General features: G+C 43.5%; 1 protein-coding gene across 3 annotated transcripts in view; it reads right to left on the bottom strand.

The window, feature by feature from the left end:
- Positions 1-6,874, bottom strand: part of LOC122555418 (neural cell adhesion molecule 2-like) — a 1,561,904-nt gene extending 1,555,030 nt beyond the window's left edge. Inside the window, exon 1 of one of the 3 annotated variants that reach the window (XM_043701408.1) lies at positions 6,503-6,874. In XM_043701408.1, coding sequence (XP_043557343.1) covers positions 6,503-6,554 — 52 coding nt within the window. In that variant the 5' untranslated portion in view covers positions 6,555-6,874. The remainder of the gene's footprint in view (positions 1-6,502) is intronic. The other 2 variants (XM_043701406.1, XM_043701407.1) reach the window with 2 other exon arrangements.
- Positions 6,875-16,474: the final 9,600 nt, after the last annotated feature.

The following is a 16,474-nucleotide window of genomic DNA, read 5'->3' as shown; positions in this document are numbered from 1 at the left end:
TCAGCAGCTAGCTATCAGAGTCAGAAACGTGGATCATAAGATCATAAAATGATCTTTCTTTTTGGCAAACCTACCCAATTGGCTCCACTTCACCCATGATCTTTGCATAATCTTTGCACTTCTCTTTCCTTCAAACTGCTAACCAAAATCCTCTTGTAAAGTTATGACTGAATCTGCTTTCGTCAGACATCCATGCAGTGCATTTCAGATTGTAATAACTTGTTAATTAAAAAGGCTTGTTCAATACTTTGTATCAGTTGTATGATACTTTGATCTTTGATTATAAATTGTATGTCCTATGATCCTGCCCCAGTAGCTACCTGGTGAAGGACCAGCGCTCTGAAAAGCTTGTACTTCCAAATAAACCTGTTGCTTCATAACCTGGTCTTGTGTGCTTTTTAACTTTGATTGTTAAGAACATTTGTATGCACCTTTATCAATTATTTTAAAACACCTTTTGTCCCCTGTCCCAGCTAATTGGAGCCAGTTGCAAATTCAGCACAAACTCATCTTTGCAATGGATTTTAATAGCACCTTCTGGAGATTAGACTCATAGAATGGACATCCTTAAGCACCACTGCAGGAATATGGTTAGGGTTACGGTAAGGCAGCGAGGTGTTCTCCAACTTTTCAATGAATTCAATCATGTACAACAGGAGGAAATGAGGGGATGATGACATTACTTAATGATATTACACTTTTTTTCAGCAGGGGTGTGTAATAACAGCGAAGATGTATTTATAGAAAGTGCTACATAACAGTATCTCAGAATAGTTGTATCATGAAGCCATAAAAAGAAAGAAAACATGAAAATCATAAACAAAAATAGAAGCATAGCTGCAACAATTAACTTTTTAATCTCACTTACAGAGAAGCTTGTAAAGAATCCATCATGACTTATCTCTAGTTATGGGTCCCACATCAAAATATTGATCTCTCTCACAAATGCAATTGGATACATCCTGCATTTCTCATTTTACAGCTGACAAGGTGAGGTGAAGCTTCCATGAAAGACTATAAATGCCAGAGCGTGAACATCTGCAGGTAGACAACTTGCAGCATGGTGTCCTTCTGACTTTTCTATGAGTGAATCATGTCCAAGAGGACAGAATGAAGGGGAGGTGATACTTAGTTGAAGCCATATAGAAAAAAAAAGAGTGGTTCTGGATAAAGTTTTCAGTGCAGACTTTATCAGAAGCAGCACTAATCGGTGCTGAAACACTGTCCTTATTAGGTTCTGGTAAACTAAATATCTTTGTGGACTCTGTATCTATTGAAAGCATACACAATTAATTATTGATAATTATTAATGCAATATTTTCATTTGTATAATTTCAATGTAAATACATTGTGCCAAAGGAGGTCAGTTAAAAAAAGAAAGCAACTATATTATGGTTTTCTGGGTTGTGTGTACTCTCTGAGAATGTCACTCTTCCTATCACACAGACACTTTCCAGCTTTTTTAAAAGGCTTTATCCAACCCACAGGATGATTCCACAGCTGATCCAAAGTTTTGTTTTTGAAAAGGGAGAGGACGTAGAGTCCATATACAGTACCATCTGGTTATATTATTATGCCACAAACAATCTAGTGGTGCATCATTCCACAACTTCCCATTATATTTCTGTTTACATTTTCTATTGAATTGCCCCTTATGCAACACCAAGTCATTGGTCCAACTCTTAGAAAGCCATCACAAGTCACCTGGGTTTGAAATGGCCTCAGATGGAAATCAATTGGTGCGGAAGTTTAAATTAGAAACATAAGAACTTAGAGGAATGAAGAGTTCATATGTGGAACCTACATGTCAAAACTGGACATTGATCTTCCAATGAAACTCAATACATGGTTACGTAAAGCTCTGACAAGTTTGGAAAGGATTCAGTGGAAAATGAAACTTCTCTCATGATTAAGTTATTATAAATGCAACAGAAAAGCTCTCTACTTTGCAGCTAAAATGTAAAAGTGGAAACACTTATTGAAAAAAATGTTTCTCACCAGATACTGCCTATCAACATTGACCAAAAAGGATACCATTCTTCAGGTTCCAAATTGTACCATATTATAAATAATAATAAGTACCAGCTCCAGAAATGAACTGATGGGCTCTGCATAAGTTGTAAAAAAACTGTTCCAGCCATGAACAGATCTGAGAGATTCACATTGGAATTCTCCTTGCTCATTGTATTGACATCTGATGCTGTAAATTTGACTAACTCTGTTTTTATGTAAGCCAGAAAATATTCAAAAAATATATTTGATCAGTCACACACATTTCCCACACTAGTATTTGAACAAATATAAATGGGCACACTGCTACTCGGTACTTTTGCTTTGAAATCCCAAAGTACTTATTGAGTATTTGTCACTCAATAAGCCCAGGTACGAATTGCACCTACCCAACATCAGTGTTGGATCTCAAAGGAGAAAAACAATGAGTATGGTCAGTTGCATAGGAGATTGGTTTCTGAAGGGACCTACCTTAGTTTAGAATATGGGAAGTCATACTGTTAAGCAGCATTTTGTCATTAAGCGATTGGTCTTTAATAGTGGGACAATCTCAAAGGATCTATGGGAAAAAGGAAGGAGGACTTGTACTGGGAGGCATGCCAGGAAAAAAAAAAGATGCAACTCCGCCAACATTTTCTTCACATTTCTATTAACCTCTTTTGGACAACGATAAATAAAATCAGACACCGAAGGGAACATTCTGCAAATCAGGTTGCAGCTTTTCTCCAGCCGTATCTGCTGAAACAGAGCACTGAAGTCAAGACATGCTTCACCTAAATGAATGAAGCTGAAATCAGGTTACAAACAGCTAGAGTTAGTGCGTTCGCTTTTTCTTTTGCCCCCCACCCCCCCGATTCGAGTTTCCACTTTTCCCTACGCCAGTGGCAGACTCAGGGTAAAACTGTGTGTCTGAAATGACTGCTCGCAATAATAGAAAGGGCGGCAGCCATCTCGAAAGCTGGGAGTGAGAGAAAGCCTGAATGAGGAAATATTTATTCGTCGGCACACTCCGTGCGCCTTCCCTTCCCAGCAGTCTGTAGGTCACCACCAGTGTACTGTTTACTTCAATTATATATTTGATGATATCTAATCAATTTAAACATCTGTGGGTGTGAGTGAAATCTTTATGTCTTTTTTTTTATTTCTCTTCGAAGCAGCCTTGATCGAAACTGCTGAATGTTAACTCTTGCTCTCACTCGACCGTGAGAGTTGAACCAGAAAGCAACCGCTCAAGAAATCTCTCCCCGTGCTCTATCCCCGAGCTCAGTCTCATTCTGTACAGTCCAAACCCAACCGTGCGGCCCCCGTCCTGCCTTCCCCATCGCTTCCCTGATCCCACCACTGTCTCTGTCTACTCCCACAGCAGCTCAACTTCCGCCCCGCTCCGCAACCCCTTGTTTAACTCAGTCCCTCTCAATCACAACCTCTGGCTTCAAACCCAGACGGAATCTCAGCCTGGGCGCCCCCCTCCCCCTCCTGTGCCATCCTCAGTCAGTGCGGGTTCCGAAGAGTAGCGGATGGGCCGGTTTACTGAGTGCGATCTGGAGCCGCAATCTTGCAATGGTATTCAATAATCCGCCCATTGGAAGGAGCAAGAAGTGTTCAGCTCTCTCCGCTTGGCGCAAAGATATTACCCTGATGCTCTTTCACGTTGAAGTCTTTCAGTTGAACGGTTGTGACAGCAAAATACCAACTCAGTGAGCTTGTTACCCTGACCTGAACTGAGCGTTCTTGGCAAACAGCTGGGAAAAGTAATGCTAAACAGTCAGGCAAATGGCCATTGTGGAGGGAAGCCCTCCTCCTGCTTAGTGGGGAGCGGAGATTGCCTTGTCGCTAATTATATTTATAACTGTAAGTTGTACGATCGATAGCAATCGATTTGAAATGCAGCGAGACACATTTCAAATTTCACTGTCGACAATGTACATGAAACATTGAGCATGTCTCTCCTGGAACATTGAGCATGGTGAGCGAAGGGTTAAAACACAGCCCTCTCTCTCTCTCTCACTGGGGAACAGGCAAACTACAGCTTCCCCGGGGTCCCTGCACCATGGTGTGGTACATTTAGGATGGGATATCACGACCCTCAGGGAGGTCTCCCCAAGCCGAGACTCACAGAGTTCACCTGGCCCTGAGGCAGGGAGGTTGAGGGAGAGCAAACAGTGATCGATATCCCAGAAGCTGTGATTGGCGAGCAGGCTGAACGGCTGGTTAGGGGACAGTTGCAGTCCCTTGACCTGAAGCCGCTTCAGCCCTCACCCCATCCGGCTCTCTGCACCTTCTCAACTCCCCCAACTCACACTGCACGGTGACCTGGTCAGTTTCACTTGCTGTTACCATCCGAAATCCTGTCATTGTCAATGCCCAGATACTGACAGGTGCACGGTTCCATCAATTTCACTTTAACATCCTGCTAACTCTATAACCTCCGATGTCCCCATCACACACATCCAGCTAAGTCTATAACCCGTGGTGCCCATCACACTCACATCCAGCTAAGTCTATAACCCCTGATGTCCCCATCACACACATCCAGTTAAGTCTATAACCCGTGGTCCCCACCACACTCACATCCTGCCAACTCTATAATTCGTGGTCCCCTTCACATTCACATCTTGCTAACTCTATAACCCGTGGTCTCCATCACACTCACATCCTGCTAATTCTATAACCCGTGGTCCCCATCACACTCATATCCAGCTAACTCTGTAACCCCTGATGTCCACATTTAGTTCCGCTTTGGTCTGGCCCCACCCCAAAATCTCCAAATAATATTGCTGTCCATTATTTATAAAAAAAAACCGACGGAGCTCTTCTTTGACAGTGCCTGGGGTGTGAAAGTTCCAAGTGAGTGAAGGGATGCAGGAGGAGATGAGGAGCAGGTGCTCACGGAGACTGTTGCTGAAACCTCAGGAGCTGATAGTCAACAGATTACAGGACTCCCAGAACAAGACAAGTTCCACTGTGTCACTCGCCAGGAACTGTCTCTTTGGTTCAGCCAGCATGTGTGGATTCACTCTATCCCACCTCTGCATCTTGCAGTTGGAGATATGGTTCATGGGGGAAGACACGCTCACACTAATTTTGTGCGTGTGTGTCTGCCTATGTGTGTCTCTGTGTGTGTCTATGCGTGTGTGTCTGTGTGTATATGTGAGTGTCTGTGTGTGTCTGTGTGTGTATATGTGAGTGTCTGTGTGTCTGTGTGTGTCTGTGTATGTGAGTGTGTGTATGTGAGTGTCTGTGTGTATGTGAGTGTCTCTGTGTGTATGTGAGTGTGTATGTGTGTGTCTGTGTGTGTGAGAGAGAGAGAGCGTGTATGTGAGAGTGTGCGAGAGAGACAGGGGAAGTTATTCTTTCAATCGGAGAGAGTGCAGTTCAGCAGCTCTGCACTGCCACCTGTCGCGAAAGACTCTTACAAACGCCCCTCGAAATCCACTTCCAGAGACATCGTTCCAAAGCACTTCCAACTCGGTCTGAATACTCGTCCAGCCTAAACTTTCAGCGCCCAGGCGGGGCGCGTTTTGCCTTTGCTTCTGCCTCCATTCCCGTCCATTCTAATCCAAGATTCTGAAGGAGGGGCAGTTTGCAATTTCACAACTCTCCCCCCAAAAAAAAACATTTTGAAAAATCCTTTGCCCCCCGCCCAAACCCCGCTCAGTGTAAGGTACTTGGGCATCTGAACCGTGGATTACATTCAGCCACCATTGTCAACAGGAACAAACCTGGAAATTGGGAAGCGCACCAAAACATTGATGCAGCCACTCAATGGTGTGTGTATATGAGTGTGTGCGTGTGTATGTGTGTGTTTGCGCGTGGTTGTGTCTGTGTGTGTCTGTGTATGCGTGTGTGTGTGAGAGAGAGAGCGAGAGTCTGTGTGTGTGAGAGGGAGAGTATGTGTATGTGTGTCTCTGCCTGTGTGTGTACGTTTGTGTGTGTTTGTAGGGAGAGGGGTTCCTGTCCCTTTCAGCTTCAGACTCTCTCCAAACAACATTACACGCCAGCGACAAACTCTCCGAGATTTCTGATGGACAGCCTACCGTTTGAATAGACACATTCATGAAAGTACAAACACAGAGTGTTGGCGTTTTACCAGCAACCTCCCTACCCACACATACACACACGTACCCAATAAACACAAGGAGGAAAGTTAACACCTTAAATGTTCTCCAAATAATCACGAGATACAACCTTCCCCCCAGAACCTCCCAGCTCTGCCTCGCTCAGCAGAGGTCTCTCACAAGGCGACCACACAGCACTGACAATGCACTGTCAGGGGACAGAGGAATAGCCAAAGACTTCATGTCAAACAACTCCCCAGTTTTCAGTCTCTCCTGCAACCTGTCCCGATGCTCACTCCCACATTCTCTCTCTGTCTCACTGCAATGCAGTCGATGCATCTATCTGGGGTTTTGAATGTTTCCCCCCTCCTCCACCCCCCCATCCTCACATACACTACATGCATACTCTTATTGACATGCTCCTGGCTTCCTACCTTCCCCGCTGCAGACAAGCAATCCGATTAGGTAGAATAAGGCGAAGGTCATTTTCCCCCGGAGCTTTGTGGCCGGTGCAGGCAGTTTCCCGGAGACTCGCAATGAGCCGCTTGCTCCTTTGCCAGAGCGGTTCCTGAAACTGGCGCTCAAAACAGTGCCACACTGAACTATATCGCATGCCAACCTCTGCCAGAATATTCCTCCGCGGCGGGGCGGCGCATCGCCTTCACACTCCGGCGGTCAGTCAGCCCACCACTCTGCTCCAGACCATAAATATCTGTATTTACAGAGAGTCTGATAGAGAGTGAGAAATAGGCACGGAGAATGAGGGCTAAATGAACAAAGATAGATAGACAGAGAGAGGCAGATAAACACAGATAGACAGATAACTAGATAGATAGATAGATAGATAGATAGATAGATAGATAGATAGATAGATGAATCGATCGATAGATAGATAGATAGATGAATCGATCGATCAATAGATAGCTAGATAGATATAGAAGTTATAGATAGGTAGACAGATAAATAAATAATGGGTAGAACGATAATGATAATTTGATAGGTGGAGATGGAACGATAAAAATAGTTTTTTAGGTATAGAAATTATAGGTAGAACGATAGAGTTGGATAGATAGATATAAAGATAGATAGACAGACAGACAGACACATGTGGAAACTATGCAATGGAAAAGGGGAAGACAGTGACAGACGAAGGAAGCGAGGAGTGGGAAGGAAATATAAACAACTTTCAAAAACACTCTCATGTCTGCTTATGCCCCTTAATCTGAAAATAAATCCTCAATCATTGCGCTGTTAAATTACACCTTCATTAGAAATAAGTGTGATATGTCCGCTCCAATTCTTCCACCCCCACGTCCCAGTCATCCAGACGGCACATTTGCTCAGGGTACCGGTGAAAGGACCTACAGATCCGCCCGAGGAGCAGTGCGGACCCCGCCAGCGGCTGGCCGGGGCAAAGTTACTGCACTTTTGGGAACAGATGGAGAGCGAGGTTTGCTTGTTGCTGGCGCACTGGGGGTAAGTGCCAATGCTTACCCGGCTTTATACTCGGGGAAGCGGGATAGCTAACTGGAAGAAGTGAAGACATCGCTTTCATTGACAGAGAAGCCGGTGTAGCCTGTTGTCCGATGGTTCGTGCACAGGAAACCCGCTGTGTTTTAAATCCGTCCTCCGTACGCGTGTAGTCACAGCAGGCGTTCGACATCTTAACAGCGCTCCAGGTACAAAGTTGCAGCCAGGTTCTTTAATCTCGCTAAAGCGGGGGCTTCTCTCTATATTTAAAGGGTCAAGCGCCGTCTACCGTGAAACTATAGTCTGATAATTTGGATCTTCAGTTCAAATAGGCGAGAGAAAACATCGCATGTGTCATATGTTGGCAAACGCCCTGACAATACTTTTTGACTCGGTTTAACAACAAAATAAAGTTGGCCTTACAATTCTGGTTAACACAGGGTCACTTTTTAGTATATGGAATCCGAAATCCCATTGATCAAAAGGGCGGAGTCTCATCATCCCACAGGATTTAAACAGACCAGAGTGAAAACAAAGCAACACTCATTGCTAATTCTTCAAAAACTTGTAAGAGCAAAAACTAACGTGGAGGAACAGGAAAATTGCAAATAAAACACAGAAAATGATGGAGAAACTCAGCAGGTCTGGCAGCACCAGCGGAGAGAGAAACAGAGTTAGAGGCTCTGCTTCGGAACTGAAAAAAATGTCGATTCTAAACAGTCAGTTACACCTTTAATCGGCAGATACAACAAAGACAGATTTTACAAATTGGCTTGGCAGTGCACACAGTGTATAGATTGTAAAGCTCCAATTCAGAGTGGAAAAATGTGGCATTGGTAAAACACAGCAGGTCAGGCAGCATCCGAGGAGCTTGACAATCGACCTTTCGAGAATAAACCTTTAATCAGGAATGTCCTGATGAAGAATTTATGTTGAAACGTGGACTCTCCTGCTCCTCCCATGCTGCCTGACCTGCCGTGCTTTTCTGTACCACACCTTTTGACTCTAATCTCCAGCATGTACAGTCCTCACTTTCTCCCAAAACTCCAGTTCACAGGGCCTTCATATTGCAAACAATTTTAACTCCCTGTTTTCCAATAATGGAACTGCCTAACGACCCTCCTCTTCTTATGGATAGTGTAAGTCCATGAAGGTAATGTTCAAATCAACCTGCTGAGAGATGTTACTATAAACCTCTGGGACAGTGGGGCTTGAACTGTGGTCACTGGATGTAGGGACACTCCCACCATGTCCCAAGAACCCTCGGTAGGTCAGTGAATGAAATGGAGAAAGTGCGCAGTAAGGTTACAATGACAAGAACAGTTACCCCCTCACCTCCATCCAAGGCCCCAAAGGATCCTTCCACACCCGGCAGAGATTTTCCTGCATGTCCAAACACCTCATCCACTGTGTCTGTTATTCTTGATGCAGTCTCCTCTACAGCGGGGAGACAGGATGCCAACTTGCAGAATGTTTCAGACAACATCTGCAGGACACACGCACCAAACAACCCCACCGCCCTGTGGCCAACCATTTCAACTCCCCCTCCCACTCCGGCAAGGACATGCAAGTCCTGGGCCTCCTCCACTGCCAAATCCAAGCCACCAGATGCCTGGAGGAAGAACGCCTCATCTTCTGCCTTGGGACCTTCCAACTACATGGCATCAACATCGACTCCACTGGTTTCCTCATTTCCCCACCCCATCTCATTCCAGATCCAACCTTCCAACTCGGCACCACCCTCTTGAACTGTTCTACCTCTCCATCTTCCTTCCCATCTATCCACTCCACCTTCCCCTCTGACCTATCGCCATCACCCAAAGCCTGTATCTACCTATCGTCTTCCTAGCTACCTTCCCCCCAACCTCACCCCTTCCTATTTAACTCTCAACCCCGTCCTCCCCCCACCACCACATTCCTGATGAAGGGCGTATGCCCGAAACATCGATTCTCTTGCTCCTCGGATGCTGCCTGACCTGCTGTGCTTTTCCAGCATGACACGTTTCAACAGTGAATGATATCTTCCAGTCACAGAAACTGTTGTAATGGCATATTGGTTTATTCTCAGGTTGTGGAACTGACTTCAGTCCCACCTTATCTCCACTGCACTTGGACTGGGCACAACAATTTCAAGGATCACCCTGCATCCGTTTATAAAACCTAAACTAGTTTCATTCTTCCCATAAGTTCTGGTCTGTGCTAACTTTCCTGAGAAAATGACTGAGTCAATTTCCTTTCCCTTGTTTCTTTTCAGTTTGAGGGGAAGGTGCTGGAAATCTGAATCACACAAGGAGGTATACTCAAAGACTCTGGCAGCATCTGTCGACAGAGATGCAGTGCCAATGTTTTGAACTGAAAAAACTTTTTCTCATCAATTTCCATTTGTGTCACAAGTTTGGCAATCATGGATTGCATCATTCTACAAAGAATCCAAAATGTTATTTTAATGATTTGAATTAATGCAATGACTGACAGTATTTAAAGAGTGAGTTGTTTGAAGTTCGTGCCTTTATTTCAGTAGTTCTTTAACTCTTCACTGATTTTCTTAAAATTACAAGGAAAGGCAATGCTGATGGACATCGAGCCCGTGAAAAGAATGCAGAGAAAAATTATAAGTTTATCTACTGGAGACCAGGAACCTCAGTTAAATAGAGAGAGACTAGAGAAACTCAAACTGTTCTCTTGGGGCTGACTGGACAGATCTGTTGCTGAACTGGCACAGATCCATATCAATCAATGTTAGGAATAATAGTGGGCTGTTACTAGCATGGCAGAATGCAATAAAATTGATGGAGGTTTTCAAGATAATGAAAGGAACTGTAGAAGTAAATCTGAATACGAATCACCACAGTAAAGGGCTGAGATATCAGGGAACAAAGTAAGGACAGGTGACGACAAAAATCAGAATTAGATCGAGGTATCTTGGCCAAATGCTAATCGGGTTCTTCAAAACATTGCCAGATAAATCTTTTAAATAGAGAAGTTTCTGTGTATTTGAGGAGAGAAAGGACCGAGGCAGAACATGACAAATGTGAGAAAGAAAAACAGAAACTGCTGTAAAAACTCAGCAGGTCTGGCAGCATTGGTAGAGAGAAAGCAGACTTAATGTTGAAGGTCCAGTGATCCTTATTCAGAACTGAAACAAAAATGGGGTTTATCTGTGGAATAAACTGTGTCAAGGCACAGTGAAAAGCTTTGTCTTGTGAGCAATACAGGCTGATCACAGAGTTAAATAACATCGATAGTAAATAATAGGTAAACTGCGGGAAAAACCAAAACACAGGTACAGACGAATGTTATGCGTATGTGAGTCAATTCAGTATTCTAACAACAGTAAGGTAGAAACTGTTTTGAAACTGGCTGATGCATGTGTTCAGGCTTCTGTGGTAGACATTGTAGAAAAGCATTGCCAGGGTGGGATGGATCTTTGAGAATGCTGGCTGCCTTCCCTTGACAGCGGGTCTGGTAGATGGATTCTATAGATGGGAGGTTGGCCTCTGCGATTGTCTGGGCCAAGTTCACCACTCTCTGTAACTGTCTCCAGTCTTGAATGGTGCAGTTGCCAAACCAGGTAGTGGTACATCCAGACAGAATGCCCTCGATGGTGCACCAATAAAAGTCGGCAAGGGTATTCACCGTCATGCCAAATTTTCTCAGTTGCCTGAGGAAGAAGAGATGGTGTTGGACCTTTGTAACCAGTGCATCCATATGAAGAGTCCAAGAAAGCTCGCTGTGGATGGCCATTCCCAAGAGCTTGACACTCTCCACTCGTTCCACAGTGTGTGGGTTGGTGGGGGGAGGGGAAGTGGGGGGGAGGGTGTTGGTGGTGCATGAGTAACAAAGTCAATAATGAGTTCCTTGGTTTTGCTAGCATTGAGAGCTAGGTTGCTCTCAGTGCACCATTTTTCCAGCTCTCCCACCACCCATCTGTTTTGTCCGCATCTGAGATTCAACTGACTATGGTGGTGTCATTAGCGAACTTGTAAATGGTATTAGTTCGGTATTTGGCGACGCAGTCATTGGTATACAGTGAGCCCAGAAGGGGGCTGAGTATGCACCTCTGGGAGGCTCCAGTGTTGAGTGGTAGTGAGGATGAATATTGTCCCCAGTCTTCACTGATTGTGGCCTGTGGGTCAGGAAACTGAGGATCCAGTTGCAGAGAGTGGGCCTTAGCCTGAGATCACTTAGTTTAGTAATCAGTCTGGAGGGGATAATAGTGTTGAAGGCTGAACTGTAGTCAATGAGTAGGATTCTTACCTAGCTGTTCGTGGGGTCAAGATGTTCTCGGAAGGAATGAAGGGCAAGTGATACGGCATCTGATGTAGATCTGTTGGTCCGACAGGCAAATTGGAGTGGGTCAAGGGTAGTGGGGAGTTGATTAATGCCATGACTAGCCTTTCAAAGCACTTCATGACCACTGAAGTTAGGGCCACTGGGCAGTAGTCATTGAGACATACTGCATGAGCCTTCTTAGGCACAGGGATGATGTTGGCCGTCCTGAAACAGGCAGGGTCAGTGGCCTGCTGCAGAGAGTGGTTGAAGATGTCCGAGAAGACCTCTGCCAGTTGATCTGCACATGCTCTGAGTGCACGGCCTAGTACTCCATCTGGTCCCATCCCTTTGGATTCACATAAAGGAAATCTGATTTGACCTCTGATGCAGTGACTGTTGGGATAGGTTCATCAGGACTTGTCGGAATAGATGTTACCTCTCCACCGAAACTCTACTCAAAGCGAGCATAGAAGACTTGAGACAATCTGGGAGGGATGTGTCATTTTCTGCTAACTTACACTGTTTCTTTTTCAAACCTGTGTTGTCATTTAGTCCTTGCTATAGTGGCCAGGTGTCTGTCTAGGTCTCTAGTTTGGATCAGTATTGATCCTTGGCTGTCTTAATGGCTTTGCGAAGGTCATACTTGGATTCCTTATATTTGAGTGGGTCTCCTGATCTGAAGGCCTCACACCTGGTTTTTAGCAGGTTCTATAATAATCTTTGCCTATCACTTAAAATTCCATCAGTTTTCTGTTATGGAATTCTCATCCTTGCATTTCCATTCTTCCATGAATGGCCTCACTTGTTCTGTTCACTATAATCTCTTCCAGCCTGTAAGACTGCACAAAATCATCTTTCCTCCAATTCTGGAGTCTTGCATATCTCCCACTTCCATCATCCTACAGTCTTAACTTTGACAACCCAAGTCCTGAGCGCCTATCTGCTGATCACACATGGTGTCAAATTTTATGGGGTGATTATATAGGTGCTATATAAATGCAAGTTGTTGACATATCATACGTATTGTGCCACTGGCACACCTGACATATACTGTTCTGCTGTTCCACTGCACAAGTTACAGACCATTTGATTAACATCTATCATTGGTTTGGAGAGGTCAGTGCTGGACTGGGGTGGACAAAGTTAAAAATCACACAACACCAGGTTTATAGTCCAACAGGTTTATATGGAAACACCAGCTTTCGGAGCGACGCTCCTTCATCAGGTGGTTATGACAACAACCTACTGAAGGATCAGCGCTCCGAAAGCTAGTGTTTCCAAATAAACCTGTTGGACTATAAGCTAGTGTTGTGTGATTTTTAACCATCTATCATTGGGAAATTGTTAGAGTCTATTATAAAAGATGAAATAGCATAACATTTAGCAACACGCAATATAATGAAGCAATACTAGCATGGCTTAATGAAAAGAAGGTCATTCCTGACAAATGTACTCAAATTCTTTGAGGAACTAACACGCCGGTCAGAAGTTAATTGCTGAGACAGCACGAAGTGGGCAGCAGTATCCCCCAAGCTGATTAGTTGTTCTTCCTATCTCCAACCATGCCAGGTTTCCTGGCAGAATAAACACACCCTTGGTTACATTGAAGCCAATTGTAATGAAACACCAGAGTGGTAATTATTTAATTCTCAGTGAATTCAAATGGGAACACAAGTTTTCTCCTAATGTCCTAATACATTTTATAACACTCATGTGAACTGCTTTGGGACATTTTACATCAGTAAAGCTACGGTATTAGCATAAATTGTTGTTGTTGTCACAGGAAAGAGACAAGTCGATTAGTTTTAATGGCTATTGCCTGTTGCTTAAAATGCATTTATTTTTGTTTAGCTCTGTAGAATGGTTGGCAGGGAAACATGCCAACAAGGATTGCATCCTGAATGTTTATACATGATTAGAGGGATATCATTTGTCATCCTAAAACTGGAGAGCAAAGTTTTTTTTTAATTTGACAAACAATGCAATGCAATTACTGACCTTGAAATAACTCAGAAGAATGTCATGGCCTCTTTCTGTCTGAAATGGGTCTATACATTCTCCCTGGTGATAGAGCCGGTTCAGAATAAATCAAATTAATGATGGGAATTTTCCTGAACAAATAAGGTTAGATAGAGTCATGGAGAATCATAGAGTCATTGAGATGTACAGTACAGAAACAGATTCAACTCGTCCATGCTGACCAGATCTCCTAACCTAGTCTAGTCCCATTTGCCAGCACTTGGCCTAGATCCCTCTAAACCCTTCCTATTCAAATACCCACCAGATGCCTTTTAAATGTTGTAACTCTATCAGCATCCACCACTTCCTCTGGCAGCTCATTCCATACATGTACAATCCGCTGTGGTGCCCAGTATTTAGGAAGGACACACAAAAAGAAAAATGAGTTGGCACAACATTACTGGTTGAAGAGATAACTAAGATAATAATGAGGAAGAAGAATATTAGCTCCAATGTAGCGGAATCTGTATGGGTTGAGATTAGAAACACCAAGAGGCAGAAAATTATCATGAGATGAGACCTCCAAACTGTAATGGCAATGTTGGGAAAGACATCAAACCAGAAATTAGAGATTCAAGCAATAATGGTACAACTGTAATTAGAGGCAACTTTAATTTGAGTACAGATTGAGCAAATCAAATCAGTAACAATACCATGGAGGAATAATATCTGGAGCATGTACAAGATAGCTTTCTGGATCAATCCATTGCAGAACCAACAAAAGAACAGGATGCCCAAGACAGGTTGTTGTGTGAAGACAGCGGAATATTTGGCCATCTAGCTGCTGAAGGCTTTTTTGTGAACAGTGACTATAATATGAGAAAATTCCTCTTTAAAGGTTGAGAGTGATATAGTTGATTCTGAGACTGGGCTCCTGAATCTGAATAAATGAAACTATAATGATGCAAGGCATGAGATGACTATGCTAAATTGGGGAACATTTTTGGTGGTTAATCTTCAAGATTCAAGACTCTGGAACAGTTCCAATAGATTGATTGGTAGCTAACGTAACTGCACAATTTAAAAGATGAAATGGAAACCAGGGAGCTATAGATTAGTTAGCATGATATCAGTGGAGGGAAAATGTTAATCCATTTTAAAAGATTTAATAGCAAAGCTCTTGGAAAACTGTGACAGAATCAAACAGAGTCAACATGGCTTTAACAAAAGAGAAGTCACGCTTGACAAGTCTATTGGAGTTTTCATTAGCGGGAGTTGGTTTGTGTGGTTTACTTGGATTTTCAGAAAGTTTTCAATAAGATGCCACAAAGAAGATTAGCAAATAAAATCAAAGTGCATGGGATTGGGGTTAGTGTCCTGACATGGATAGAGAATTGAATGTCGAACAGGACACAAAGAGAAACAATAAATAGCTGTTTTTTCCGATTGGCAAACAGTGACAAATGGGAAGTTACAAGGATCTGTTCTTGACACCTAACTATTCACAATAGATATCAATGATTTAGAGAAGGGAATTAAATGTAATTTCTCCAGGTTTGCAGATGATACAAAGTTGGGAGGGAGAGTGAGTGGTGAGTAAGATGCAAAGAGGCTTCATTTTGATTCAGATATATTAAAAGGGACTGGGGAATCCAGAACCATGGGTCAAAATTCCCCTGTGCATCTGTACAGAATAACTGGTGTCAAGAGTATGATGCTGGAAAAACACAGTAGGTCAGGCAGTATCCGAGGAGCAGAAAAATTGATGTTTTTGGCAAAAACACTTTTAGAGCAGCACACTCTTGAATCTCCAGCTTCTGCAGTCCTCCCTTTTGCCACAATAATTGGTGTGTCAGTGTAGATCACAGTACTGACTTCTGATTCAGGAAGTCACTGCCAAACATGGAACTTGGTTTGATGACTTCGTTAAGGGGATTGAGTGTTAAGGATATGATATTGCATAGGAAAACAAGCCAAGAGGACGCAAAGGGATATAGATAGTTCAATGGATGGGCAAGAATGCGGGGCACCAAAGAAAAGTGGAGTTGAAGTATATAATTACAGAGCTGTCTCAGTGCTGAATATCCTGCATTCTCCTAATTTGTATATTTGTGTAGTAGGCGGAATATAATGTTAACAAGTGTGGAATTATTTTTTTTTGCCAGAAACATCAAGCAGCAGGCTTTCTTTCCTAATGCAGAGGGACCAGGAAATGCCGGCATTCTGAGGGAGCTGGTTATCCTTGTAAAGGGTGGCACGGTGACTCAGCGGTTAACACTGCTGCCTCACAGCACCAGGGACTTGGTTTCGATACCAACCTTGGGTAACCGTCTGTGTGGAGCTTGCATATTCTCCCCGTGTCTGTGTGGGTTTCCTCTGACTGCTCCAGTTTTGTCCCACAGTCCAAAAATGTGCAGGTTAGGGCAGATTGGCCATGCTAAATTGCCCATAGTTTTCAAGGATGTGTAGACTAGGTGCATCAGTCATGGTAAATGTAGAGTAATAGGGTAGGGGAATAGGGCTGTGTAGGATACTGTTCGGAGGGTCAGTGTAGACTTGTTGAGTCAAGTGGCCTGTTTTCACATTGTAGGGATTCTATTATTCTGAAAAAAATGGAAGAATGGTCACTAAGGATACAGGGTAGGCCATTTATGACTGAGATTAAGAAAACATCTTCACCCAGAGAGTGGTGAGCCGAAGGAATT

This window comes from Chiloscyllium plagiosum, chromosome 12 (assembly GCF_004010195.1).
Source record: "Chiloscyllium plagiosum isolate BGI_BamShark_2017 chromosome 12, ASM401019v2, whole genome shotgun sequence".
Lineage (NCBI taxonomy): Eukaryota > Metazoa > Chordata > Chondrichthyes > Orectolobiformes > Hemiscylliidae > Chiloscyllium > Chiloscyllium plagiosum.
The sequence above is the reverse complement of the archived record's forward strand: the minus strand, read 5'-3'. Positions and strand labels throughout refer to the sequence as shown.